We start from the raw sequence: 24,689 nt of genomic DNA on the forward strand, positions 1-24,689 counted from the left end.
TCTCTATCTTCTATGCTCATATTGAAATACAGTATACACAACTCTTATCTGTGAATATCTATTATGCATTTCAGGACCTCCCAAATTGTGTGATTTTTCTGCATATTAAACAGAACATTTCCACCATAGTTTAGCTAATGTAGCCACAGAAAGAATAGAGAGTTCTTTTCTATATTACTGACCATAGATTGTTGTATTGTCGGAGGGGACAGTCTAAGTGAATTGTAATGCTCGTTATATTAATCAACATCATATCACTTTATTCTTGGAGATGTACCGCACAATTATTAATCAGTAACCAAGCCTAAGCAAAGGATCCTACAGGAAAGAAGCTACTGATGGCTTTGCTGGCTATCCTTGACCAAACTGCTATACTGTACTGTCTTTATACATTTGAAATTGTATACTTTCAGTGCCTACAGTATATACATGATGAACTATATACCTGCATTGTCTATATACAGTAGACCCTTGACATTTGCAGAGATTAGGTTAAAAAAAAAAAGTGAATACAGCAACTGTGAATGTAGAAACCATATTTCAAAATGAAACATTGGGTTAAATTCCTGGTACAACTGAACGTGGAGGGGAATGGTAAAAAGTTAAGAACAATAACAACTGTACAAAAAACTCTGGGCTTATAAATAATAATATTCTATATTAGTACTGTACAGTACAGTATATAATGTGTTCTCACTTATCTTTGATGATGATAATGATTTGAGGTGTGTGTGTGAGTGATGTGTGGGCAAAATTTACTTTTCAAGAAGTGTGCATCAATGTTTTAAACACTTAAATAGACATCCATTATCATATACAGTACTGTACTGTACAAAACTTTTTTCCGCAGTTCCACACATTTCTTGTCTCTTACAAGATTAGCCTGACACACTATGCCACAATTCATTATCAGAAAAACTCTTTATGAATAGAAGATGGTTTGAAGGCAGAAACAGCTATTTTTGTACTGTACATAAAATGTGAAATTGTATTTTTAGATGTCCTATGTATTATTTTTGGTGTTTATCATAGCAGTTTTTGTTCAACTCTGGTGGGAGGGAAGGAGGGAGAGAGGGAGGAGGAAAATCTTAACTTTGTATATTTTTATTTCCTTCTAAAATATATTCAAATTTTTTACCCAAATTCCCATTATAACAAGTTTTGATTTCCGTTTTTCAAATTTTAGTCATAAATTAACCATTTCCATTATAGTGAATTTCTATAAAACAATTTTCTGAAAATCTGGGTATGACTGTGAAAGTGAATAGAGCACACTGTATACTAAGCCTTCAGTACACAAGGAGACAGCACGGATGGTACTGCAATCAACCGCATTCACTTCCCCAAGTTGTAAACTTATGTACCAATTTACAGTTGGGTGAACTGGGAGTGCCCGGGGATCGATCTACCAACCCACTACTTGACCACCGCACACCTGGATGACTGTATTTAAATGTAAATAAGCATAATTCACAAATTTAGAAACCAGGAATATTGAGGTTTATTGCACATATGTTTAGCCAATTGTAAACTTAAATGGCAATTTTATTGAAAAAATATCCAGCATTCTATCAAAATACATATGGTACTTACTTAGTGTTTCATCCTTGTCTCATATACTTATAACATAATCCCATCAAAAATACAATATTTTTAACTATACATTTTTACCATTCCATAGTTTTTCTTGGAGTGTTATTTTGGCTTTTGTAAGAGCTTCTGCAAATTTAGTTTCTTCAGTTTCATCTTTCAGTTCTGCTGCCATTTCCACCATGACAGCCAAAGCTGCCACCCAGAGTGAGCAACAGTAAGCTGAAGGTCCATGCATGATCCAAGAGTCATATGTTTGATCTGCTTGTCCTTCATTCTCAATCAATCCATCACCATCTCGATCATAAGTGAAGCAGCGGTCCATCACTGCTCGACATATGGGCCACATGTGTGTTAAGTAATCCTGGTCTTTAAAGAAAGTGTGATCTCTGTAAACCTGAAAATAATTTGTTTATCAGCAAATCTGTAGAATAAAAATAGTCTTGATTTAAAAAAAAAATTAATAAATGGTGGATGTGCAATGTGAGAGCTGGATATTGAGAGTATTGGTGTGGTTTTTCATCAAGGTATACTGAGGGTTTTCGGGCACGTGGAAGGGGACTGAGAGTTTATTTATTGAGGGAAGGAGAGCAAGGGGTCGGCCAAGAATGAAATGAGTCGTGGTTGTTAAGAAGTGACCTCTGAGATAAGAACTTAATGTTAGAGGAAACAAGAGGCTGCACAGCAAGGAGATTAGCCATCAGGTAATCACATCTAACCCACACAAGCATGGAAAATAGCCAAAAAATAGTAATGATGATAAAGATTTATCCCAAACCTTCATTTTAATATCACCTGTAAAAATGTAACTTTGTTGATATAAAAGTCAAGTTATTTTATTACTTGTGTGGTGCAGCTGTTGTAAGGAACTCTGAGAACACCTTGTCAGGTTCCACAACAAAGATATTGAGTTAAGAGACTTTTAATAACTATTTCACCACACCGCTGCAAACAAAACCAAATACCCGTATACCAAACACGAAGACCAAACAAAGTTCAAGTGACACTGTAAATCTACTGATGGTCTTACCTGTAAAACAAACTTCAGATTGAGGTCCTTCCAAAAGCTTATGTCGTGGATCTGGTACGCATTTATACGAACAAATGGCTCATCCTCTGAAAAAGCATAAACCACAGTCAAAGCAGTGACAAAAGCAGAATATTGTCCATATACAGGGTGTCTCAAAAAACTTATACACACACTGCTTTACAGATTTTCATGGAGATCGCATGCATGCTTGTATTACAAAAGCAACATTGTCCACACTTGTGTTAGACCCCACACATCAACAAGTGAGGATAATGTTGCTGTGTAACATAAACTTACTGTGTACACATGTTAAGGCTTTAGTTGTGGTGTTTTAATTTAATCATATGTTTTGTGATGTAAGTTTTCATGAAATCTAATTCCTGTTTAACTTTATTATATGAAAATGAGTATATGCCCACAATTCCATAACTTGTGTGCATTTGAGAACCACAGGCACAACAGGATAATGATTGGACAATCTCAAGATGTTAGTTTCCTTCAACACTAGAGGAAGCTGCTACACTATAGTTGACTTACCAGGGTCACCCACATCATGAGGAACAGCATTGGCTAACTTCCTAACTCCTTTATTTCCATGGAAAAGGTGTGTGCGAGGTGTGAGGTCGGCGGATGTTGTCCACTGAGCCATGTCATACTGAAGCGACTTCTGAAGCTGGGGCCAGAGCATCACTAATGCCCAGGAAGCATAAAAGTGCACATCATAGGTGTTGTACATGCGATATTCATGACTCTCCAGATATGCAAATCGACCATATTCAACACTGAAAGAACAAGACTTAGTGAATTTATCAACAACTAAAACTCTATAATTAAGTAATGGCTTTATATACAATCAACTGACAAAAAAAACACAGTGTAATATACCGTGAATCGTATGACGGTAAAGAAGCGTTTAAATCTTGTGGCATCTCCAACCAGACTGATCCACCATCTGATATGAAGTAAAGCTCATTGAACACAGCACTCTTAAACCAGTCTGGTAATCCTCTGAAAGATAAAATTACTGTAGTCATTGTAAACTCTATATTTAGTGACTACAGGTGAAAGACGGTAAGAAACGAAGTACAAAGGGTACTTCACGAGGCATTCTGTATAAGACTGAACACTTTTTGAATGGACAATACCTTTCAAATGGTTTTGGTTAGGTTAGGAATGAAGCAAACCAATTTAATTTAAGCTAGTGTATGGATTTTTTGTAATCTATTTTCAGCAACCAGGTTTTTTTTATTAAACCATCTTCATTCTTTGTAAAATTGGTGGCTCTTTCACAAAACACAAAAAAAAATTGAGGAAAGAAGAAATAAGAATTATATTTGATGATGTGAACTAATGCACTATAGTTTTCAACACAAACAACTTACATTTTACATTGTTGAAACCATAAATAGGATATGGGAAATAACAAGGCTGATAGATTGGAATATTGAGAATATTTTCCAAAATGGTTCCATTTCTTTTTAGCTTTAGCCATTACATTTATTATATATATTTTTTTTTATTCCATTGGTTTAGTGAGTGTCTAGGTATGTTATGGTTATTTTAGAATTTTACTAGCATATACAGTTTGGCTGTAAGCAATTTTAGAATAAAAAATCCATCCCCAGCAGTTCACACACAAACAACAGTTACAAATCTGAATCAATGACAAATAGAAAACTAAACTCAAAAACAACTTGTAAAAAATATTAAATACTTTCTAAATAATTTTACAGACAAATATTACTGCACAATGGAGGGCAGGATTATATGAGAGGGACAACGTGAGGAAATTTAAAAGGAAGTGCACAGCACAATCTCACGGTACTACTGAGGGACTACCAAGTGCTGAAGCCTCGCCCTAGGAGGGGTTGCCATACATCTAATTAGTGTTGGATTACCATGAGAGACTAAGGTTCAAGGAGTAACTCGCCAAAAATCTTAAACGTCAATCAGAATTACTCGATTCTGGGTAATTTTAGTCTCTTAAGTGACATAATTACTGTACGTGCCAGTGCTAATTGATAATGATTTAATCAAGACTGCGCCATGGAGCACGAGAGAATTAATCAGCAACTACTGTTGTATCTGTTAGTGGTACAGTGGTAGCAAGAGTATCCTCACTACCATGTTCTGGGATCAATCCCTGGCTCGGGACAGATGTGAGAAGGGTGTTAGCCAGCGTGACTCTACCATAAATGGCAGATTTTCTCCGGTAGCTACTGAAGTTTCCTCCTGCACTATCATTGGACAATAAAGGTCATAACAAAATTACAAAAATCAGACCAAACACCCTAACAGCTAGTGAAATAAGTGGTGATATGATAAGTAAATAAAAAATAGCATCTCATCCTACACACATAAGCATTCACACGATCTCCACAAAAATCTGTAAGGCAGTGTGTGTGCCGGGTACATTTTTTTAGATGTTTTATTTTCTAATGATACAAAGGTACAGAGTTTATTAATCTTACTTGTCCTGAAGGATGGGGTTTTGCCAGGCCTCTATGTCATCCTCCCATTGTTTATAGTGGTACAGGGCATAAGCAGCCATTTCCTGCGCTGCTGTTTGTTCATCACCAAACCAACGAGTATAACGTCTGTTGGATATGGAGCAAAATTTAGCCAGGCATTTATAAACATTCCCACACAAAGGCTGATAAAATTGTCCTCAAACATAACTACATATTGTATACAACATCTCATTCCTTGAACACAGTGGAAGTAAACATTTAGAAAATGAAGTGATCACCCCCTCTGAAGAATTAGTTTGGAAGGCAAGTGTAGAAATAAATAACACTGTTTGAAGAAGTCATCTAATATCATCCAGCTGGAATACTGTATAAATGTACAAAAGTTGCAAAGAATCAATGAAAAACAAAACTTCTTCTCAATACCATAATATTTCTCCCTTGAGGGGTGTTGGTGTGCCTCTCACCATTGCTGTCTGGGTTCAATCCCTAGGCCAGGACAGAAGTGAGAATAGTTTTATCTGGTGTGACACTACCAAACATGGCAGGTTTTCTCCAGTTACCGTACTCTAGCTTCCTCCTGCACAGTGAACCTTCAATTGTCTGGACTAACTGGGGGGAGGCAGGGATCTGCATTAGCAAAAATTCCAGACTATTGAAATCCAGTACATACAGGTGTTTATAAAAAGACTCCCACTTGACACTTCCAATAACCTTGGGAATTTGCAGTTGCCTTTTATTCTAATAACAATTTTCAAGCCATATTTAAATATTACTTCCTTTAAACAACCTTTGAGCTATTATTAAAATTCTTTACAAACTAATTATGGAAGAGAGAAAAGATATTTAGCAAATGAGAATGATAGCAACAATTACTGTACTTCTGTATCTGTCCACCACAGTGGTATTCAAGATATACATGAATAAGACAAAGGTTTGTGAACACTTACTTAAATCTCCTCACTGGTGGCAGATAAACAACAACCACCAGGGTCCCAAAGACTGAGGGATTGCTATAGTGTACTAACATTGAATAATGAAGTTTATAAAAAAGTAACAAAGAACAGACCAACTGCCCAAACAACTAGTAAACTGGAATGTAGTGAAATGAAAAATAAAAGTTTTAATGTCTAAAACTAAGAACTGTACTGTATACATGCAAAGTACCATCTTACCATTTTCCATCATCCCATAGGAAGATATAATGAGGGAGCCTTAATGTACCTGGGATGGGCACGCACGCGCACGCATGCGCACACACGCACACACACACACACACACAAAAAAGCCATTCCTCCCTAAAATGAACCTTATGAATTCTTATGTTATTGAACCTCCCTTAACTTCACCAAGACCCAAATGGAGGCATCTTTTATAGTACATGTAAATAATATAAGGCTCAATGGAAGTGCTTTAAACAGAGGAATTCATGGCACAGGTGAGAGTACATACATCAGAGACTGACAGCCAGACAAAAAGATCTGTATATATAAGAGAAGTAAGGCTACTGATGGCACTGTAGGCATGTGATGATAAAAAAAATTGAGGCATATAGTTTGTGCTTTAATACTGCAATAAAAAATAGTGTAAGAGTTACAGTGTTTGCTGTATGAAATGGCCTTTCTTAAGTCAAGTGATGGTTGGAGGTGTACGAGCACATGCAAGAACTATATGTTAATAAATGGACTGAGCATAATTAAAAGAACATGACAGGTCAAATCCAACTTAAGGATTTTCACATATGAAATTAAATTTTCTCCATGAAATTAATTTACAGATGAAAATTCCAGCATCACAGAAGTTCTTTTTTCTTTTTTTTTTCATAACTTCAGAAGAGAAACAGACATCTAGGAGTGTCCTGTACTGAATGAGGACAGTAAGCAGTGTTGACCAAATAAGGGAACCAGAAATTAATTAAAATTCTGAGTGATTCTACTTTGCTTCTACCCCAGCACAGAGCACATAAGGGCTCAGCACAAGAGGAGAATGTTACTGACAATGAAGCTACACCAGACAAAGATGGGAAATATAAAAACGACTTAAAAATATATTTAAAATCATTTGATTGCCTGTTGGAGATTTTTTTTCATGTGAATGTATCTCCAAATTAATATTGGTACAGTAGTCAGTGGGAAAACCCACTTCAAATTACGGGTTTTCAATTTACAAAAAAATATAAATTGAGACGCTACCCTTCCATAAACTGAGGTCAACCTGCAGTTTAATTGGTAATCCAACTGAGTATAAACACTGTGTACAGACATGAGCACATGTATACATTCTTACCTGGTGTGTGTTACTCCTCTGCTCTTGAACACAATTTGGGGCATATCCCAGGTGAGGACCATCTCTATCATTCCTGAGCTATTTGCACTAATACTACATTTTCCACACACTGCAACTGCTCTTTCTTCACCCTTCCCTATGAAGCATAGGAAAATAAAGATAATTTACATATTGAGAATTAAACAAAAAATCTAGAGCCATGTCTAATGAGCCATTAGCAACATCTTTTTGATGTGCCTTGTCTATAAGCAGTGGGCATAAAATTTGATCTTTGTCCAAGTGTACTATACATTTCAGAACTTTGTCCCAAGTAGTTACTGTATCTGTAAGTCTGCAGTTTTAACAAATCTGGTTTATTCAATTTTCAGATACTTTGGTGATATACTGTACAAATAGCGACAGAACCAAACACAAGACCACGTACTGCCAGGCCTTGTGAATAACTAGGGATTATATCCAAGACTATCTATATTACAGGTGTGTAGAGAGGCAAAGTGTACTGGTATGAGTCATTGTGGTGTGAATGATATTCTTTACTTAGAAGAGGTATATCATGTGTTAACATAACTGTACTGCAACAACCATTGTAACATAGAGACAAAGAGATTGGGAACCTACTTGTCTTGGTTAATGGTACATCTCTTGGATCCAACTCCCCGTCCAACTTCAGGTCATTCCAAACAGTGTCACCCGGCCCTAGTGGGTCAAATCCCGGACAGTTTGATACCGAGACCCCAGGCTGTAAGCAATTAAGACATTTAGTTTTTTTTTTCTTCTATTATTTCATCAAAAAAGAAGTTAATGATGATTCTGGTAAGATGTAGTACAGTACCTACAAAAAAAGCTTTAATATCCAACATTAATAAACCAAAAAGCCTCTGTACCTGAAATGGTCAATGTATTATAGCAACTGGTAGCCATACTGCTTGATCCAGCTTCTTACAAGTTCATACAACTACAATAGAGTGTGTTGTTATAAATTATTTGGATATACAAGTACTGTACATCATGTAGTTAGGGTGTGAAACACAGGACAAACATATCATCAGGAAACAGATAGTTTGTATCTCTTACCAATATTTCCTACTGTTTAGAACGGGTCATCAAAAAGTTATTGGTCGCGTGATAAAACCCAAATTCTCAAGCACCTGGGGGGCCAAGAGGAATGCCCAAACATCTTTACAGTGTGTCTGTCTGTCCATGGTTTTTCAAGGGTTTTGCAAAGTAAAAAATATACCCCCAATGGGTAAGTCGAGAGGAAAAATATTTCATTATCATATAAATGTACAGTAATGGGATTTCTGCTGCTAGATTTTTTTGTTCAAACTCACAATATCAGAGTCCAACATTACACATGTCTGAACCTTGCTTGGTGTTAGTTTCAAGGTGATGTAGACAATATAAGACAGAATGAGGATTGACAGACAGGCTAACAGTTTTCCCATAACCTCAAGCAAAAACTTATGAAATAAAACATTCTTATTAACAACCGATATAAATCCATTGTGTCAATAAAAGTCATCAAGCAGAAACAAAACTTGTCACTGAGGGAAAACATCACTGATTTATCCCCTGAACTTTGGGGTGAAATAAAGCAATTAATGTCAATGTGATATAATACCATTTGTGTTAAAACAAAAGGGGAAAAATAATGTGGAAACATCTGAAGATTTTGAAGAAAACAAAAACAAAACACTATAATTATTAACTATGTGACATATGAACTGTTACTTGCGCTTTAAAACAAAAGTAAATTAATATGATAAAGATCTACAAAATATATTGTAAACACTAACCTGTTCTTTAACAGCTAAACAGTAACGGAGATTTACACTTCTGAGTGTCTGATGCAACACAACACCTTTAGCCTTAGTGTCTTCATGCACACGTTCAAACACTTCACTCCAACACTCACCTGAAAACAAAGTAACCATCTTAAAAATTATTAAGTAAAGGAGTTGGAATACAAGATAATTTCTAAATGTTAGATGCAGAACCTGAGAGTCGGAAGGGTAATGTAAAATATAAAAAGGAGTCTACCATGGGAAAAAGTTCTCATATTGAAAGTCAAGCAATTTGTGCTACTGCATTTTACTAAAATGTTGGTTGTTATGGAAGGGTTACTGATGTAAATTTCTCAAGAGATAGATCAGGCACCAAAACTTCATTGAAAACAGAATAATTAACTTGTAATACAACTCCAGAGAGAGCAGTACTTGTGAAACAAATAGCATTCTGGCTAATGTTTGTTATATATAAGACAATGAAATCCCTCATAACTCAAGTGTATTTCTCCAAAATCATCAATTCTTGTAACCCTAAAACAGTGGCCACCATCAGTGTAGGGGAAGAGGCCACTATCAGTGGACATTTCATGTTCCTTGTGCTCCATTTCTGTAGCTATGGGTGTGGAGTAGCCTAGCGATGCCCACACTTTATGTTTTAACCCCCAGACACCATGCTATATTTGGCATATGTCCCATCTTCAAAACTACAGTTTTGAAGAGATGAGTGTTGAAATTGAGCCTGGAGATGAGCAGAAAGGTGGAGTTTGGGATTTTACTTTGAAATTGGTTCACCTGGAAAACAGCAGCCTTTAACAGGGGCTGTTCTAATGTACCTGTATAGTGTAACAAGGGAGATTCCATTGTACTACATAACAAGGAGAGTTCTAGTGTACAGTATATATCTTATGGGTCATTAGTTTCCTTCCTTCAGCTATAAAATGGCAGTTCAGCAATCTGCTTTCCATTTATCTCCTCTGAAAATTTTCTTACTTAAACACCTACCATTTTTATCTTCACTTCCTCCAGTTCCATTCTTGAAAGTGAATGCAATTGATACATCTCTTGGTTCCGAGTTGTGATTTTCTATATTCCACACAAACACACCAATAGGTAAACACGAGTCCTGAAACACAGCATAAAAGTTACTTCACTGGAATTTTATCATTTTCAAGGAAGCAAAAGTTTTAAAACAATCTATCATATTGAGTGCTTTAAGACAAATGGCTGGTTGTGTCTAGAGGTGCTGTGCTGCTGCTCAGTGGCTGTATAATGTGAGGTTATATAACCACTGAAACTAGGAACCTGGGTCTTGGTATAACAAACATTATTATTTAATGTCACAAGATGAATCATGTACTTCCATCTCGGTCTGTTTAATTTTACTGTCAAGCTGTCAGCAAAATAAACATCCCTCAGGAGGTGCTGGATCAGTGCTCTGGCATCCCTGCATATAAGAAGCATCAGTTTATTAAATGCAACACAATCATAAAATGAAATATTTTGGTGAATATACAGTAGTACTTTAAAGAACTGAAACTAACCTTATAATTGTGAGGTATTACAGGTGAAATCTGACGACATATTAGTCTAATGCTCTGCTCTTTAATATTATAGACCGTCCATGAGCGAGGGTAGAGACCACAGTAGAGGCCATCTGCACCACTGAAGCCCCAGTCCCATGATCCAAGGCCCTTCTTGGATTTACTGAAAGAAAATAAATCAAAGTTATCCACATTGTTCATATGGACAGATGGTAGTGTGACAGTGAAGGAAACATGGCTAAGAGATGGAGGTCGATTCCTGAAGTTTCGTCACTACTTTTCCTTTGTAAAAGTCTAGTGATAAAAGGTCAGGAATAAAGCTCCATCTCTTAGTCATGTTTCCTTCACTACCACACTACCAAACTTTTCCAGTTTTAATATTATATAGCTTCTTATAAGACTGACTGGTTATAAGGTCAGCACCTTAACCAAGTTCCTAAAAATGCAAAAAAAATTAACCACAATATAATATTTACTTGGAATACAGGACTCAAAAGCTTGCTTGCTTACTTGTTAGTTTTGAGGCTGGCCAAAGAAGAATATTAAAACTTGATGTAAGCATAAGACTTGTTTGTTGCACTGTAATGTATTTACTTGTGAATGAAGCATCAAGACATTCACCAACCTAAACTTTTGGGTAGTCTAGGATTCCTGGGTTGATATTCCAAAAGTTCCACTGAAGTGTTTGTTGTTAATACATTGTTCCATTATGAGGAGTTAAGACACATGACTACTGCCATGCCACAATTAGTGGTTATTTAATCCACACATCCTACTTACACTAAAGGTACTTGAGATGATTAACTAGGTCCAAGACTTGTTAAGCACCTCATTAAATAAACCCCTTCCTTTGACAAGATCCAATGGATGGAAATGTTGTAAAACCACAGGGATGTTGATGTAATAATGTGTTGCTGCACTTCAACTAGAAAGCATTTTTAAGCACGGAACAAGGTTAGTAGTTACACTAGACCATCAACAATTAAAAAATATGAGAGATAGAACTCTGCATACACACAAACACTATCCCCTGCCTCAGACAACCTGTTCCTCCATGAAGAAAACCACCAACGAGTTACCCAATAATCGAGGCATTTAGGAAATCGAGGGCACGACTTCTACAGTACCACAAAAAACATGAATGTTAAAAAAAATCTAATAAAACCAAAAATAAAAAAAAATAAAAAATATTTCTCATCATGGGTGGTGAGTTGTGAGACTGTGAAGTGTAACTGGCATCTGCTGAGTGCTGATTGTTATTGTTGTGATGCAAGAGGTGGTTATAGCGACAAACAACATGGTTGTGGTGGTGCAAAGTGAGTGGTGAGCCAAGCTGTGGCATTGTAAGTGTGAGTGAGGGGCCAAATTAATTTGAGGCTCCACCAACCTTGTGTCTTACTCTAGTGTCTACCAATCACCGAATTTCCATTCTTAGTATGATTCTTGGCTCACAGCTTTAAATTCGCAGCACCAAATGCCAATCATCTTAATACGACGATTCTGTTTTTGCCATAAATCAACGGCCCATAATGCGTGTGTCAACACAGCTGCCATTCCATACAGTCCACCCAGATTAACCCTGTGATTACCACATCTAATACAGTGATATCTCCGTTACCTGGATCAATTGGTGCAGAGCACTTCCAGGAATGAGAGATTTACGGGTAACGAGATGACTCTCTCAAAGCCGGAAAAAAAATCCCTTCTCCCCAGAATTTTCCGGGTAACGGAAAAATTTTCTCGGAAGTTCCAGGAATTGCCCACTACATCATCTCTCGAACATAAAAAAATATCCCTCATCCCCGGAATTTTCCGGGTAACGGTAAATTTTTCTCAGAATTTCCAGAAAATGCGCCTGATTTTCATCTCTCAAATCCGAAAATAACTCCCCCATCCCCAGAATTTTTTGGGTATCGGGAAATTTTTATCAGAATTTTCAGGAAAATTCTGGCTTGGGAAACGATTTTCGGAGAAAATTTCTATTCTGGCTATTGGAGAGTTCCGGGTTTGAGGGATTCCGGGTGATGGAGATATTACTGGCAAAGTTAGAGAAAAGTAGCCCCCAGGCTGGAATGATAACGATGCCCTTATTTCTCTAAGTTTATTTTAAAAAGTGGTACAGCTCTTCCTACCACCACATAAGTAAGGAGACTGTGCCATAGGTCTATCATTCTGAGTGAGAGAGAACTTTCTTGTATCAGTTTCGTATGATATGTTGGCTTTGAGATCTATCGCTGCATGCTGTGTTCGAAGAGTTGTCAGACCTTTAGGTTTATTACATCAAGAAGAAATCTACAGGGTATCTCAGAAAATTTATTACCCACTGCCCTACAGATTTTCGGGTGAATGCTTGTATTACAACAGTAACATTGTCCTCAATTATGGAAGACCCCGCACATCAACAAATGAAGGCAAAGTTGTTGTTGTAATACAATCATTCACATGATTAAAATGCTACAAAACATGTTTTTAATGAACAGTTTTGGTGTACACAGTGATTATAAGTCTTTTTTTTTTTTATTGGGCACTCCCCTACATCCTTGTGTAAGGAGAAGCGCAGAAGCGTTTACAGCGCCCAACAGGGAAGCATGCTAAGTTTATGTTTGCCTTTATGTCTCATGAGTTAAGGGAGTAGAAGCCTGAAGAGTCAAGGGCGTAGTAGCCTGAAGAGTCAGTGGTTTATATCATCAAGTTATTGGAAGCTCCAACAACTCCCTGAATACGAACTCGCAACTTTCGACTTACAATAGGTACCTACTTTACTGCTAGGTGAACAGGGACTAATGGGGGCTAGGAAGTAAGTCCAAACAACTTCCTCCGGCCCGGGAATCGAACCCGTGACATCTCGCTTGCAAGGCAAGAACGGTACCGCTTCTACTACCGGTCCCCCCATTATAAGTCATTAATAAACACAAGTGAAATACATCAATAATTTTATACCTGTACTTACAAAAAACCAGACAAGGTTTGAAACAAAGTGAACAGTATGAAATGCTAAGCCAGCAGTTCTTATCCTTATTGGAGCTGGTCCCCCTATGATCAACCTTGACTCCATGCCACCATCAAGTCCTCTTCATTTTCCAACAGTAATATGGTCAGTAAGAAAATGTAATGATTATGGAACTGCCCTCCAGTAATTCATTTTAGCTCATGACAGCTTATTAATACTGTACTGTACTATCATGTAACAACAACCAGGTCAGAGAGTAAAAATGACTACCGTGATATATAATTAGGATGGGGGTGTTGGTGTACCCTGCACAGCGGTAACACACTTACCCCCTCACTACTGTACTGTGTCCAGGGCCTGGGCAGATGTGAGAGCGTTATCCAGTTTGACATTACCAAACATGGCAAGTTTTCTCTGGTGTACTCAGATTTCCTCCTGTACTAACACTGGACACTAAAAGTCATAACAGAGTAACAAAGAAGAGACCAACTGCCCAAATGGCTAGGAAGCTAATAAGTGGTGACAATAATTAAGTCAGAGTGTAAATATGACTATGTTACGGGATACATCCACTCCCATTTACCTGTGTGTTGATAATACTTTCTGGTAGAGTGTGTGTCCTTTCGGATCACGGATTGTCACAATGAACTGATTTGCCATCACTGTTTGGTACTCATAGATGCCAGGGACCATTTGATATCGACAAAATTCTCCACGGAATCCACGACCAATTGTACCAGAGCCAATGCCACCCAATGGAACTCCTAAAAGAAAATTATGCAATATTAAATACTGTAAACATAAATCTTCAAATTTGGTAATGGTAAAAATATCATTTAAATTAATCTTAGAAAACTTTATGATTCTCAAATATAAGTTGACTTATCTTTGCACAAACAAACCAGAGAGTAAAGATAGGAAAACTCAAATTATGGCTGAGAAATTACTACCTGGGACCTTAGATAAACTAACTCATAGACGAACACGTGCTCACCGATCAACGTAGAGATGGTGCTGGTCGTCTATTTGTTTACGCCATGGCAGCAGTGACCCACAAATTGCCAATGTATAGTCTACTGTTACATTAACCTAAATGGCCATGTCAAGATGTCCACGTCAACTTTGTATGTTGGCCTGGCTTATGGATTCAGCCACAACTTTTTATGGATATAAAATGACTAATGTATACTACGTATTTATACACCCTGTATATAAATTGGAATTAATGATTGTATTGTGAAACCCGAAAAAAGACAACTTTGCAAAGAATAGAGAGCTGCCCATATATGATACGGTTCATGGGGACTAGTAAATAATACTGTACTGTATAACATAAAAATGAATCAGTATCTCTTCATTAAACTTACCATAATTTTCTGCTCGCTTAATAAATGGTGATATTTCGGAAGTACCTGGCATCCTTTTGGTGCACAACGGCTTCAGTTCGATTCAGCCGAGTTTTCCTATCTATACTCTATGGTCTTTGAATATGAGGGGGTGAAGCGACACCCCGGTCAAAATGCGTTTTTGGATGGATATCATTATTTCACCGTTCCTACATGTTGGCGTTGGATGTAACCCTCTAGCTAGAATAGAAATATGGTAGAAAGTCCTTCAAAAATAAGGTGTGATTTTGCCTCAGGCCTGGAGCTATGTATCTGGCTGTGAGCTCAGTTCCAAAAAGTGGCAACATACCGTTCGGAGCAAGAGGAGCGTGAGCCGATGACAGTGCACCTCCCTCGGACCATATCCCCCGAGGTAGCCAATCACAATGGATTTCCCCTTGCTACGTCACAGCTCCTCGGCCAACCCGCACGCCCAGATGCTGTCTCCTCCTCAGTTTTCGCGCGTATTTTAGCATCAGGAGGTTAAGTGTACGTTCTACTGTTATTTTTTATAACTTTTCGGTGTAACATTGACGTTATTCGTGTTCCACGGGTGTGAGAAGTGCTTTGCAATGTCTGACCGATATTAGAGCAAGACTCGAGTGAGGCCAGGCCTTTTGTTGTGCGTTCAGGAGCCCATTATTCCTGAGCGTGTGGTTGACGCCAATGCTCACGTGGACACCCCAGTAATGCTTGGTGATAGTGATTTTGGCGTTGAATTTAGTGTTGATTATGGTGATACAAGTGCTACTGGCGATGGTGCAGGTGATGTGCATGATTGTAGAAAAAAAACATACATCACGTTATGAACCATCGGAAGATCTTTTTAGAGACTATGATGACTTACCTGTCGACAAAGAAAGTGACTCACAGCATGATGTAAGTGATTATCATACTGACAATAACACTTTGAACGAACAGAATAACTTTTTAGAGTGCTACAAAGCATCCAAAGATCTTTTTGCCAACCATGACGAGTTAAAAGACAATGTGGCATGCATTGACGATGATAATGACGGTGAAAGTGAGCTTGAAATAGATGAAACTGACTCTACTCATAATACAAAAAGTGACTGCTATGCATCACAAGAACTTTTTGCAGACTGTGATCAAGTACAGAGTTACGTGACATGCACTGACGGCAATAATGACGATGAAAGTGAAGATGAAAATGATGAAAGTGTGTCTAATGGTAACACAAACAGTGACACTAATGTATCACAACAAGAACTACAGACTATGGGGGGTAGAAGTGGACAGTGCCGAGACTAGCATTGACTTTGATAGTGATGAAAGTGAGCCTGACCCAACGAATGCTAGTGAAAGTGAGCCCATACCTCAGTCTTATAATGAAACTGGACTGTTGCCGGCATCAATAATCAATGATTTAGTCGATGAAGAATCTGTGTGGCGATTTTTAGAGAGGGCAGAGAAAGACTTCGATCAGTAAGTGATTGATTATGACGAGGCCATTAAAATTATACGGACTCCTCAGGATTTACGTAATTTCAAGTTGCTACGATCTTCAGGGATAATAAAACGAAGGAACTAAACAGAGTAAGATTGTAATACTATTTTCATAATACTGTTTTTACCAAAGATTATACAAACTTTCTCCACCTTTGTATTTATGTTAATTATGTTGGGAGGGGGGAGGTTAATGGTGGGGGTATGAGTGTAGTGGTGTTTCCTTATTATTACACACTATTATACTTAACAATATTATAAATATTTGTCCAATAAAAGGGTACGGAAAGATAAATATTGATAGGCAAATGAGTTTTTTGTTATTATTTCATTTGGGGGGGTTATGGGGGGGGTGTAAGACGAGTGCTGTTTTTGGTAATCATTAACTTGTTTTACAGCATTGGCCCACAATAAGAACAACATTTTGCAGAAAACGTGATTATTGTTGGTTTGAAGCTCAAACAGCTGTACATCACGGGTAGTTATTCCCATTCAACTCGTGATAAAATAATAACTATCCACAGTACTGTACTAACTACTAGTTTTCACACTTCGCTAGGAGAGCGATGACCTTGACAATAAAAGAGAGGATTTTTTTTATTTTCCATGTTGCCCAGCTCCTAAATGATCATTAAAGTAAAAGGTAATTTTATGACAGAGGAGTTGGGAAGTCTTCAGACCTTAAACCATATTTCTTGTGTTATATAATAATTGAGATGCCTTGTACAGGGTGTTTCAGAAAATTTTTACAAACTATAATGCATATTTTCCTGGAGATTACACAAATATTTGCATTACAACAGCAACACTGTCTTCCCCTGCTGATGTGCGAGGTCCCTTACAAGCGAGGACAAAGATGCTGTCGTAATTCCTGAGATCTCCGTGAAAGTCTGTATGGCAGTGTGAATACATTTTTCTGAGACACCCTGTTTATATATATTTCATAGTTTTTTTTATATGATTTCCCCAAATTCTGTATGTCAAACTCCATCCTTCTCCTAACTCTGCACTAAATTCCAGACCATCAAACACCACGTCAAAGCCATCTACTGCCTCTTGCTGTTCCAATTTGTCCTCCACACAAAATCACTCCAAACAATGACTACTGTTCATGCCATCATCCAGCTCCAGCATTAATCCAGTCCCAGTTACCATGGTCTTCGTTTCCCTCACCAATTCATCCATGTACTGTGTGACGAACAACCACAGAGACATCCATCCCAGTCTCAACCTACTCTCCCACACCTAAAGGCTCTAACTGACCATCCAGGTACTGTATCTTCACACACACATGTCTTACTACTGTACTCTTACTGAACCATTTCACTGTAATCAAATTTATTTCCTCTTAGTCTATACATCCTCATCACCTGCCATAATGCCTCATGATCCACGATGAAAAAAATATATATTAGTGTAGTACCTGTATTCACCTTTACATACATGAAGGAGCCTATAACAACATGTAATAATATGAAGAGATGGAAAGAGAGAAGCACGACATGAGTTGTTATATTTCCTGCCTTATTATATGCCAAGCCATATTAGACACATCCCTAATTCAACAAGGAATATCTAAGACAAAAATACAATAATGTATTTCTCAAGCATGCGAAGTTCCATTTCGATAAAAATTTGCAAAATCTGAAATTGCATAAAATGAACGATGATTCGTATACTGTACAGCACAGTATTGTAGTGTAAAAAATAACAATGTGTTCAACAACCTATACAGTACTCAAATTCCTCAGATCTATTTCTACCACCAAATCTTGACATTCAGGAACTAATTATCAATTAATGTAAAAAAATTATATAAAGCAACATATCAAATAAAAACAATAGCAACTCCTGCATGCCTTCATTAAAAAAACAATTTGTTGCAAAAACTGAGTTTATTCAAAACAAACCCACCAGATATTCAAACATTAATCTGTGGAATATTAAGCCAAGTTATTGCTCTGTGGGAGGGGGCGGACTTGTGGATGGCAGGCTATAAGAGGCTTAATGTGCACTAAATTTAAGGTGTTTATTGTAAAGCATTTTAGATGCATGCAATAGCCAACTAGTTCGCTATTCCCTGACAGGCATTAAAAAATACGACATTATATCAATAAAATTAGGAGGACTGTTATTTGGAGACAATACGGAAAGAATTAGTGAAGAAAATTTATAGAAAATTATGGAATGAAAGACAAAAAAAGGAAAAAAAGTCAATCAGTCAACAATAAATAAGAATAACACAAAAAATCGGGCCCGTTGTAAAGGTAATTTCTCCCAGACTCTGAAACCACACGTAACAACCAGAGCAGCTGCTCCACTGACCACTACGCTTCTTCTCTCCCGGCTAAGTGTTCGCATATTTATACAAGAAATACGACAAATTTCAGGTTCATCTAAGTCTTAACTTTTGCACTTACAGAACTGTAATCAACTTGTTCACCTTTATTTAAAGTATCTTATGAGTAATGATATTAAGGTTTCAATCATATTTGAGTAATTATCAATATTGTTACACCAACGTCACCAACGGCTAATGAAATCGGACAGCACCCACTTAAAAACTGACGGAGTCAAAACAGGTTTCAGCTAGGTGCAATCCTTTTAAATTCTTTCATGCCATACACTTTGTTTTAGGTCCTATCCAATACAGTATACAGTACTACCGTATATAGAATTATTTTTATTATTATATCACTGTTTTTTATTGCCTTACATGTCCCCAACTCTTCAATATTAATCAAAACATTCTCCATAAGCGGCCATGATCCAAGTATTTACACACTGTTTCAGTGGGAGAAACTTGCTGATTGGTTTTTAGCAATTCGGGCACTGCACATGCTAACACCTAATCAAGGCATTTGTTTTTCCCGCTCAAGAAGCATCTGCGCAGACAGAATAGCAAACGCGTTAGCTATTCCGTGCATTTAAAACACCTTTAATACAGCAGCCATGTGATAACTTGCACCAGCTCACGAGAAGGCAGATTAGCCTTTGTAATGGGCAGAAAAGTATTGTAAATACCTTCACACATACAGTACAGGTAGATTCACCCTGTGCAGGCAATAATATAATTAAGTCATAGTTTCAAGGGCGAAGGACTTTTACAACTGCAATTTTTCATTTGTTTTCTTTGTTTAATAATTTCTGCTCATATATGGTTCATTCTGGGGTTGTCTAGGTATCAGTGCATGAAATGGGGAAGTCTAGATTTTAGTGTAGTACAGTACACTGGTGATCATATCAGCAAGTGTTGCTACAGTGTGTGCAGGTGGCCAAGGATAATAATTATCAGTTTCATGATCCAACAACTCTTATTACCATAATATTACTCCTTGCAGTAAGATAAAAGTTAGACTAAAGATTCTGTCTTATTGATTATATTCACACATACCATAGTCGGTGGGCCTAACGCTCAAAACTGGAGGCCGAGATACCACCAGGAGGAACTAATGTTATCATATACCATTAGGAAGCTTAATATATCTACTTTTCAAAACTGTATGATATCAGTGTCATAGATACAGCTTAAGTGGAGAAAATTCATATTAAAGAAGGGTACCCAAACGACTTACATGGGCAGTTTGAAGTCACAAGTCATGTAGCTATAACCTGCCTTTTACCATATTTATGCCTTGTATTTGTGATTTCAGAGATACAGTCATGCACTTCCCATCTTGTAGATAATAAATATGCCGTACTCGTATATCTATCCACAGTAATTTACAATAATTATACATCATAATGTACCCATGCTGTTAGCCATATTGGTTTCTTCTGCATACAATGATGTCCTTCAATTAAAATCTCCGTGATATGATAGGCCTCACGTCTTCCGACTGTGATCATGCTGATCTCACAGTCAAAGACAAAGCTGATGCTGATGCAGTAGTTAACATGCTGGGAAATAACTGGATAAATTCATTTGACCAGGTGACAGATCTCGTCAGTTTATCAACTGGTGTTGCTGCTCCTAAAGATGTGGTATATGATATTATGCATGCCAGAGAATTGGGTGAAAATGGCTATCAAGATTTCAAAGAGAAAAGGCTTCAGAACAGTGCTGAACAACAGGACTTTAACAGCAGAATTAAAAAGCTAAACCTGAAGAAATTTTCTGATCTCAAAAAGAAAACAAAGGCAGTAAAAGTGCAGGGAAAAGAAGTGATATTGAAAGCAGATAGGAATCTCTTCAGCAACATGATCCACTTGGGCCTCTTCCTTGGTCCATTGCTGATCCAGAAGATCATCCATGCAAAACGAATAAATCTGCATTAAGTAGAAAAGTAGAAAAAAATATTCCATAGGCAGAAATGTTACCAAAACCTCGGGCTTGCATCATTGATGCTATGGCACTTGTTCATACTGTCACCGGTGACAAGAAAACATGCAAAGACATTGCAGACTCTATGCTGGCTATGAGTCTCAGGGAAGGTTAAGGATGTAGGAGAATGGATGTGGTATTTGATGTGTACAAGCCAGTGTCTATTAAGTATGAAGAGTGAGAATATAGGGCTGGAGATTCAGAAGTTCTGATTTACAAACATATCTCTCAAGGCACCAAGATCATGCAATGGGCAAACTTTCTTCATGGCGCAACAAACAAAAAGAACCTTATAACATTTCTCGTTTCTCAGTGGAAAGAATCTACTGTAGGTGCAGGAGGAAACTTGCAGAAAGCAATACAATCATGTATGTTGCATGTGAGGAAGATTGTGTAAAAATAACAGCAGAAAAAGTTGAGAACTGGTGGATGAATTGAAATGTACACGAGAGGAAGCCGATACGAGAATTATCTTACATGCCTCACACATACCTAATTTTGCATATGAGGCAATAGTTATTATTTCCAAAGACACTGATGTTTGAATGTTGTGCTTAGCTTTTGCCTCTGAAATATCTACACCACTGTATCAAGTGTGCACAACAAAGACCAGAACACGGTACATAAGTATCAACCAAATGGCACAGGCTCTCGGATCCTCTGTATGCAAAGCTATCCTTGGAATGTTCACACACTATGGGAGCCTCTGGCTCTTAAAAACACTATCTCTGGTTACTGCACAAAAGAGAGTTGTACGGACAATGACCTACTTGAAAAAACAGATCACACAAACGAGAAATTTGCTATATTGAAAATTTTAAAATTTGAAGATATTAACACCTACTGCTGTGCCCTCCTTGTTTACAAATCTATCAATCACTTGCTTGACAATAATTATTTCCAGTTCCGGAATAATCAGAGATACAACTTATGGCACCCAGAGCTACTAAGACCCCCCCCCCCCCCAGTGCGCTCCTCTCAGTCCCAGACCTCCATAAAATATCACGGTGTGAAGGTGTGGAACAACTTACCCCCACCCATCCCAGCAAAGACTATGCTTTCTTCCTTTAAATCATCTCTTAAAAAATATCTATTGTCTAAGTATTAATATTTCTTGTAACACCTACTATATTTACAGTACTGTACCGTTTTATCGGAAATTATCAACTCCCAGCCTCTTATATGCTGTATATACTGTAGTACACCACAAAAAAATAACCCAGGAGTCAAAAGTTAAAATGTCAACTCACCGTACATCTGTTTGCCGTGCATCATGGTAATGCAATCAATCCAAGGCTTCCGCCCTCTTGCTCTTGTATATAAATACCACACTAAGTATCTGAGGAGAAAATTTAAATTATCTTTCATAATTTCTACCCAGTATAAATACATAAGAAAAAATATAATCAATACAGCATGCAGTACAGTCAGCATCAGCTTAATGTGGATCTGCTTAACATACAGGTTTTCAGGAACGTATCATGTTTGTTAAGTGTACAGTGACTATACTGTATCTAACCCAGAGTGAGGTACAGTATATTTAATAGATGGAATAAGTGTTAACCTAGAACTTCTGGATTGCTTGACTCAGGCATGGATGCAAGCCAATACAGTACATACATGAAATAAAATTCATGGCATTTTCAAAACAAATTCTGCTCATATTCAAGGTTGAAATGACACATTATTTTCTAATTTATACATTTACAATACAATATACAGTATATAGCTACACACCTACAGAAATAATAATGCAGGTACAGTACAGGTATCCATCGTTTGCCTACATTTACTTAACGATGTTTTGGTTTAGTGATATAAAATTTTTAACACCTTTTCTTGTTTAACGATCGGTCAAAATTCAGTTTATCGATGTTCAATTCACTGTGAAAAACTCGGGAGGGAAGTCAGAAAAACTATGGATTCTGTGTTACAATGATATCTTGTCAAACCTAACCTAGCCTTACCTGACCGAAATATTCTGTACACTACATGCTACAATATTGCAGCATCATTGCAATACCTGTACAGAACTCTTATGTGCTGTTCAATTTTCTTATTTTATAGTTTCATATTACATAATTTCTTATTTCTAAGTCACGTTAGAGTACTGTAGTACAGCATTGTAATGATTATTCCACAGCTTTTGTAGTTTCATTACATGTAGCAATGGCAACATGCCATCTCCACGAATATTACTCCTCGTTGTTCTCGTTTAGGTAATTTTTCATCGTTATCCCTCTTTTGGTAATAAATTCACTTAATGTTAGGGTTTTCAGGAACGCATCCCATCATTAAACCTGAATAGTGATCAATGATTTTTTATAAACTTAAATGTTTTCAGTGGTAAGCTGATCCAAGGGATAACAACTTGATGTCTAGACAGACTTTGTGCTGTTTACATGGAGTCTGTGCTTGTATGGCTTTGTGTATGTCCTCTGGTTGGGTACAGAATCTCTTGGAGCAAAAAGTGATTCTGTGTACTGTACGTGGCTTCATACATAGCCAAACGTATTTACGTCTATTAGACGTGATCTGGACAGGAAGAGGATATAACAATATTGACAGATTTTAAGTTTACCAAACACATTTGTGCAGGATATTATATTCAAATCTCTTTCAGGTAAGCTTCCCAAATATGACCTGCTTTGACTATCACAGGACAGTTCTTATCTCTCAGGAGATTTATAAATGCACAAAAATTTCATCTATAAGTAATCAGTTGCATTATGGCTTCCTCGTGACTACACACTAAAGATATGCAAAAACAAGAAAGGAATAACTTTTCCTTCACCATCAGTTAAATAAGGGGTAATCATTGACAACACACCCGTTGCCAAAATTTCAAAGAAAATTAATTTAAAAATACAGCAATTTCACTGTGTTTTGTAGTGGACAGTTGTAGTTTGGGCAAATGTGTTAAAATATGGTAATTTCTAAATTAAACCTAATCTAACCTTCAACGATTAGAAACACAAGTGGCCGAAGTGTTGACAGCAGATGGCAACAACCTAACCAAAGAAACCTGCCAAACCTTAATTTCCTAGCGACAGCTCAGTTGTTGCACTGAAACAAGGAGCGGACGATAACCTCAAGTGTGGCTTGGATCACCATACCGTTTCACCACTGAGAAAGATGAAGTAGTACATGCCTAGGGGGCCTATGAAGCATTTGCCCAAAAAATAAATATCATATCCAAACTCAGTGATGAAAATATATTAAGAAAAGATCCACCAAAACAAGTTACACGGTGACAAATGTGTTGTAAATATTAGCCTGATAAGGTGAATTTTCATAGTATTGGGACTTTTTCCTCATCAGAAAAGGTTTGGTCAGTTTTTCAAATGTTGATTTGTCTTTTTTAGAATTTTATCCATGTTTTCCTTCATCTTTAAAGCCCTGACCATTTTGTGTAAATCATGGTCATATCTCCTTAACTAAGCATTAGCGACGAAAATAAAACTCATGTTATTTCAAATCATGAAAAATATATTTTAGTTATTAAATTCCTATTATAACAATAAATGAATCTTCACCCTCATTTCTCTAATTCCTATTTCCACCCAAGAAAAAAATTATTATCAATTATTCCAGCTAACAGAGTAACTCACCTCACAAAGAGCGGCATCAGTTGTGGCAGCTGGCCTAGTCTGGGGCGGATCTTCTGGTTCCTCCTCTCGGGGAACCTGTGATCAAGCGGCACCACCCAGCCATGCCGAGGGAAGCGGGAGGCATTCTCTAGCTTCTTCCCCTCGGCCACCTCGCTCTGTAGCACCTCCGCCGCCCAGCTCGCCATCACTCGCCTCTACTCACTCGTCTCTACTCGCCGCCTCTGTCACGCGACCTTCTTACCCGCACTAT

General features: G+C 37.3%; 1 protein-coding gene across 1 annotated transcript in view; it reads right to left on the reverse strand.

The window, feature by feature from the left end:
- Positions 1–24,689, reverse strand: part of LOC121879003 (non-lysosomal glucosylceramidase-like) — a 30,915-nt gene extending 6,226 nt beyond the window's left edge. Inside the window, exons 1-13 of the mRNA XM_042385453.1 lie at positions 24,440–24,689; positions 22,079–22,167; positions 14,236–14,416; positions 10,703–10,865; positions 10,164–10,284; positions 9,171–9,289; positions 7,993–8,113; positions 7,375–7,510; positions 5,092–5,217; positions 3,506–3,628; positions 3,158–3,402; positions 2,621–2,706; positions 1,672–1,987 (exon numbers count right to left, since the gene is read on the reverse strand). Of these exons, the coding sequence (XP_042241387.1) occupies positions 1,672–1,987; positions 2,621–2,706; positions 3,158–3,402; positions 3,506–3,628; positions 5,092–5,217; positions 7,375–7,510; positions 7,993–8,113; positions 9,171–9,289; positions 10,164–10,284; positions 10,703–10,865; positions 14,236–14,416; positions 22,079–22,167; positions 24,440–24,624 (2,011 nt within the window). The 5' untranslated portion in view covers positions 24,625–24,689. The remainder of the gene's footprint in view (positions 1–1,671; positions 1,988–2,620; positions 2,707–3,157; positions 3,403–3,505; positions 3,629–5,091; positions 5,218–7,374; positions 7,511–7,992; positions 8,114–9,170; positions 9,290–10,163; positions 10,285–10,702; positions 10,866–14,235; positions 14,417–22,078; positions 22,168–24,439) is intronic.

The sequence above is a fragment of the Homarus americanus genome, unplaced genomic scaffold, assembly GCF_018991925.1.
Source record: "Homarus americanus isolate GMGI-L3 unplaced genomic scaffold, GMGI_Hamer_2.0 scaffold4060, whole genome shotgun sequence".
Taxonomy (NCBI): domain Eukaryota; kingdom Metazoa; phylum Arthropoda; class Malacostraca; order Decapoda; family Nephropidae; genus Homarus; species Homarus americanus.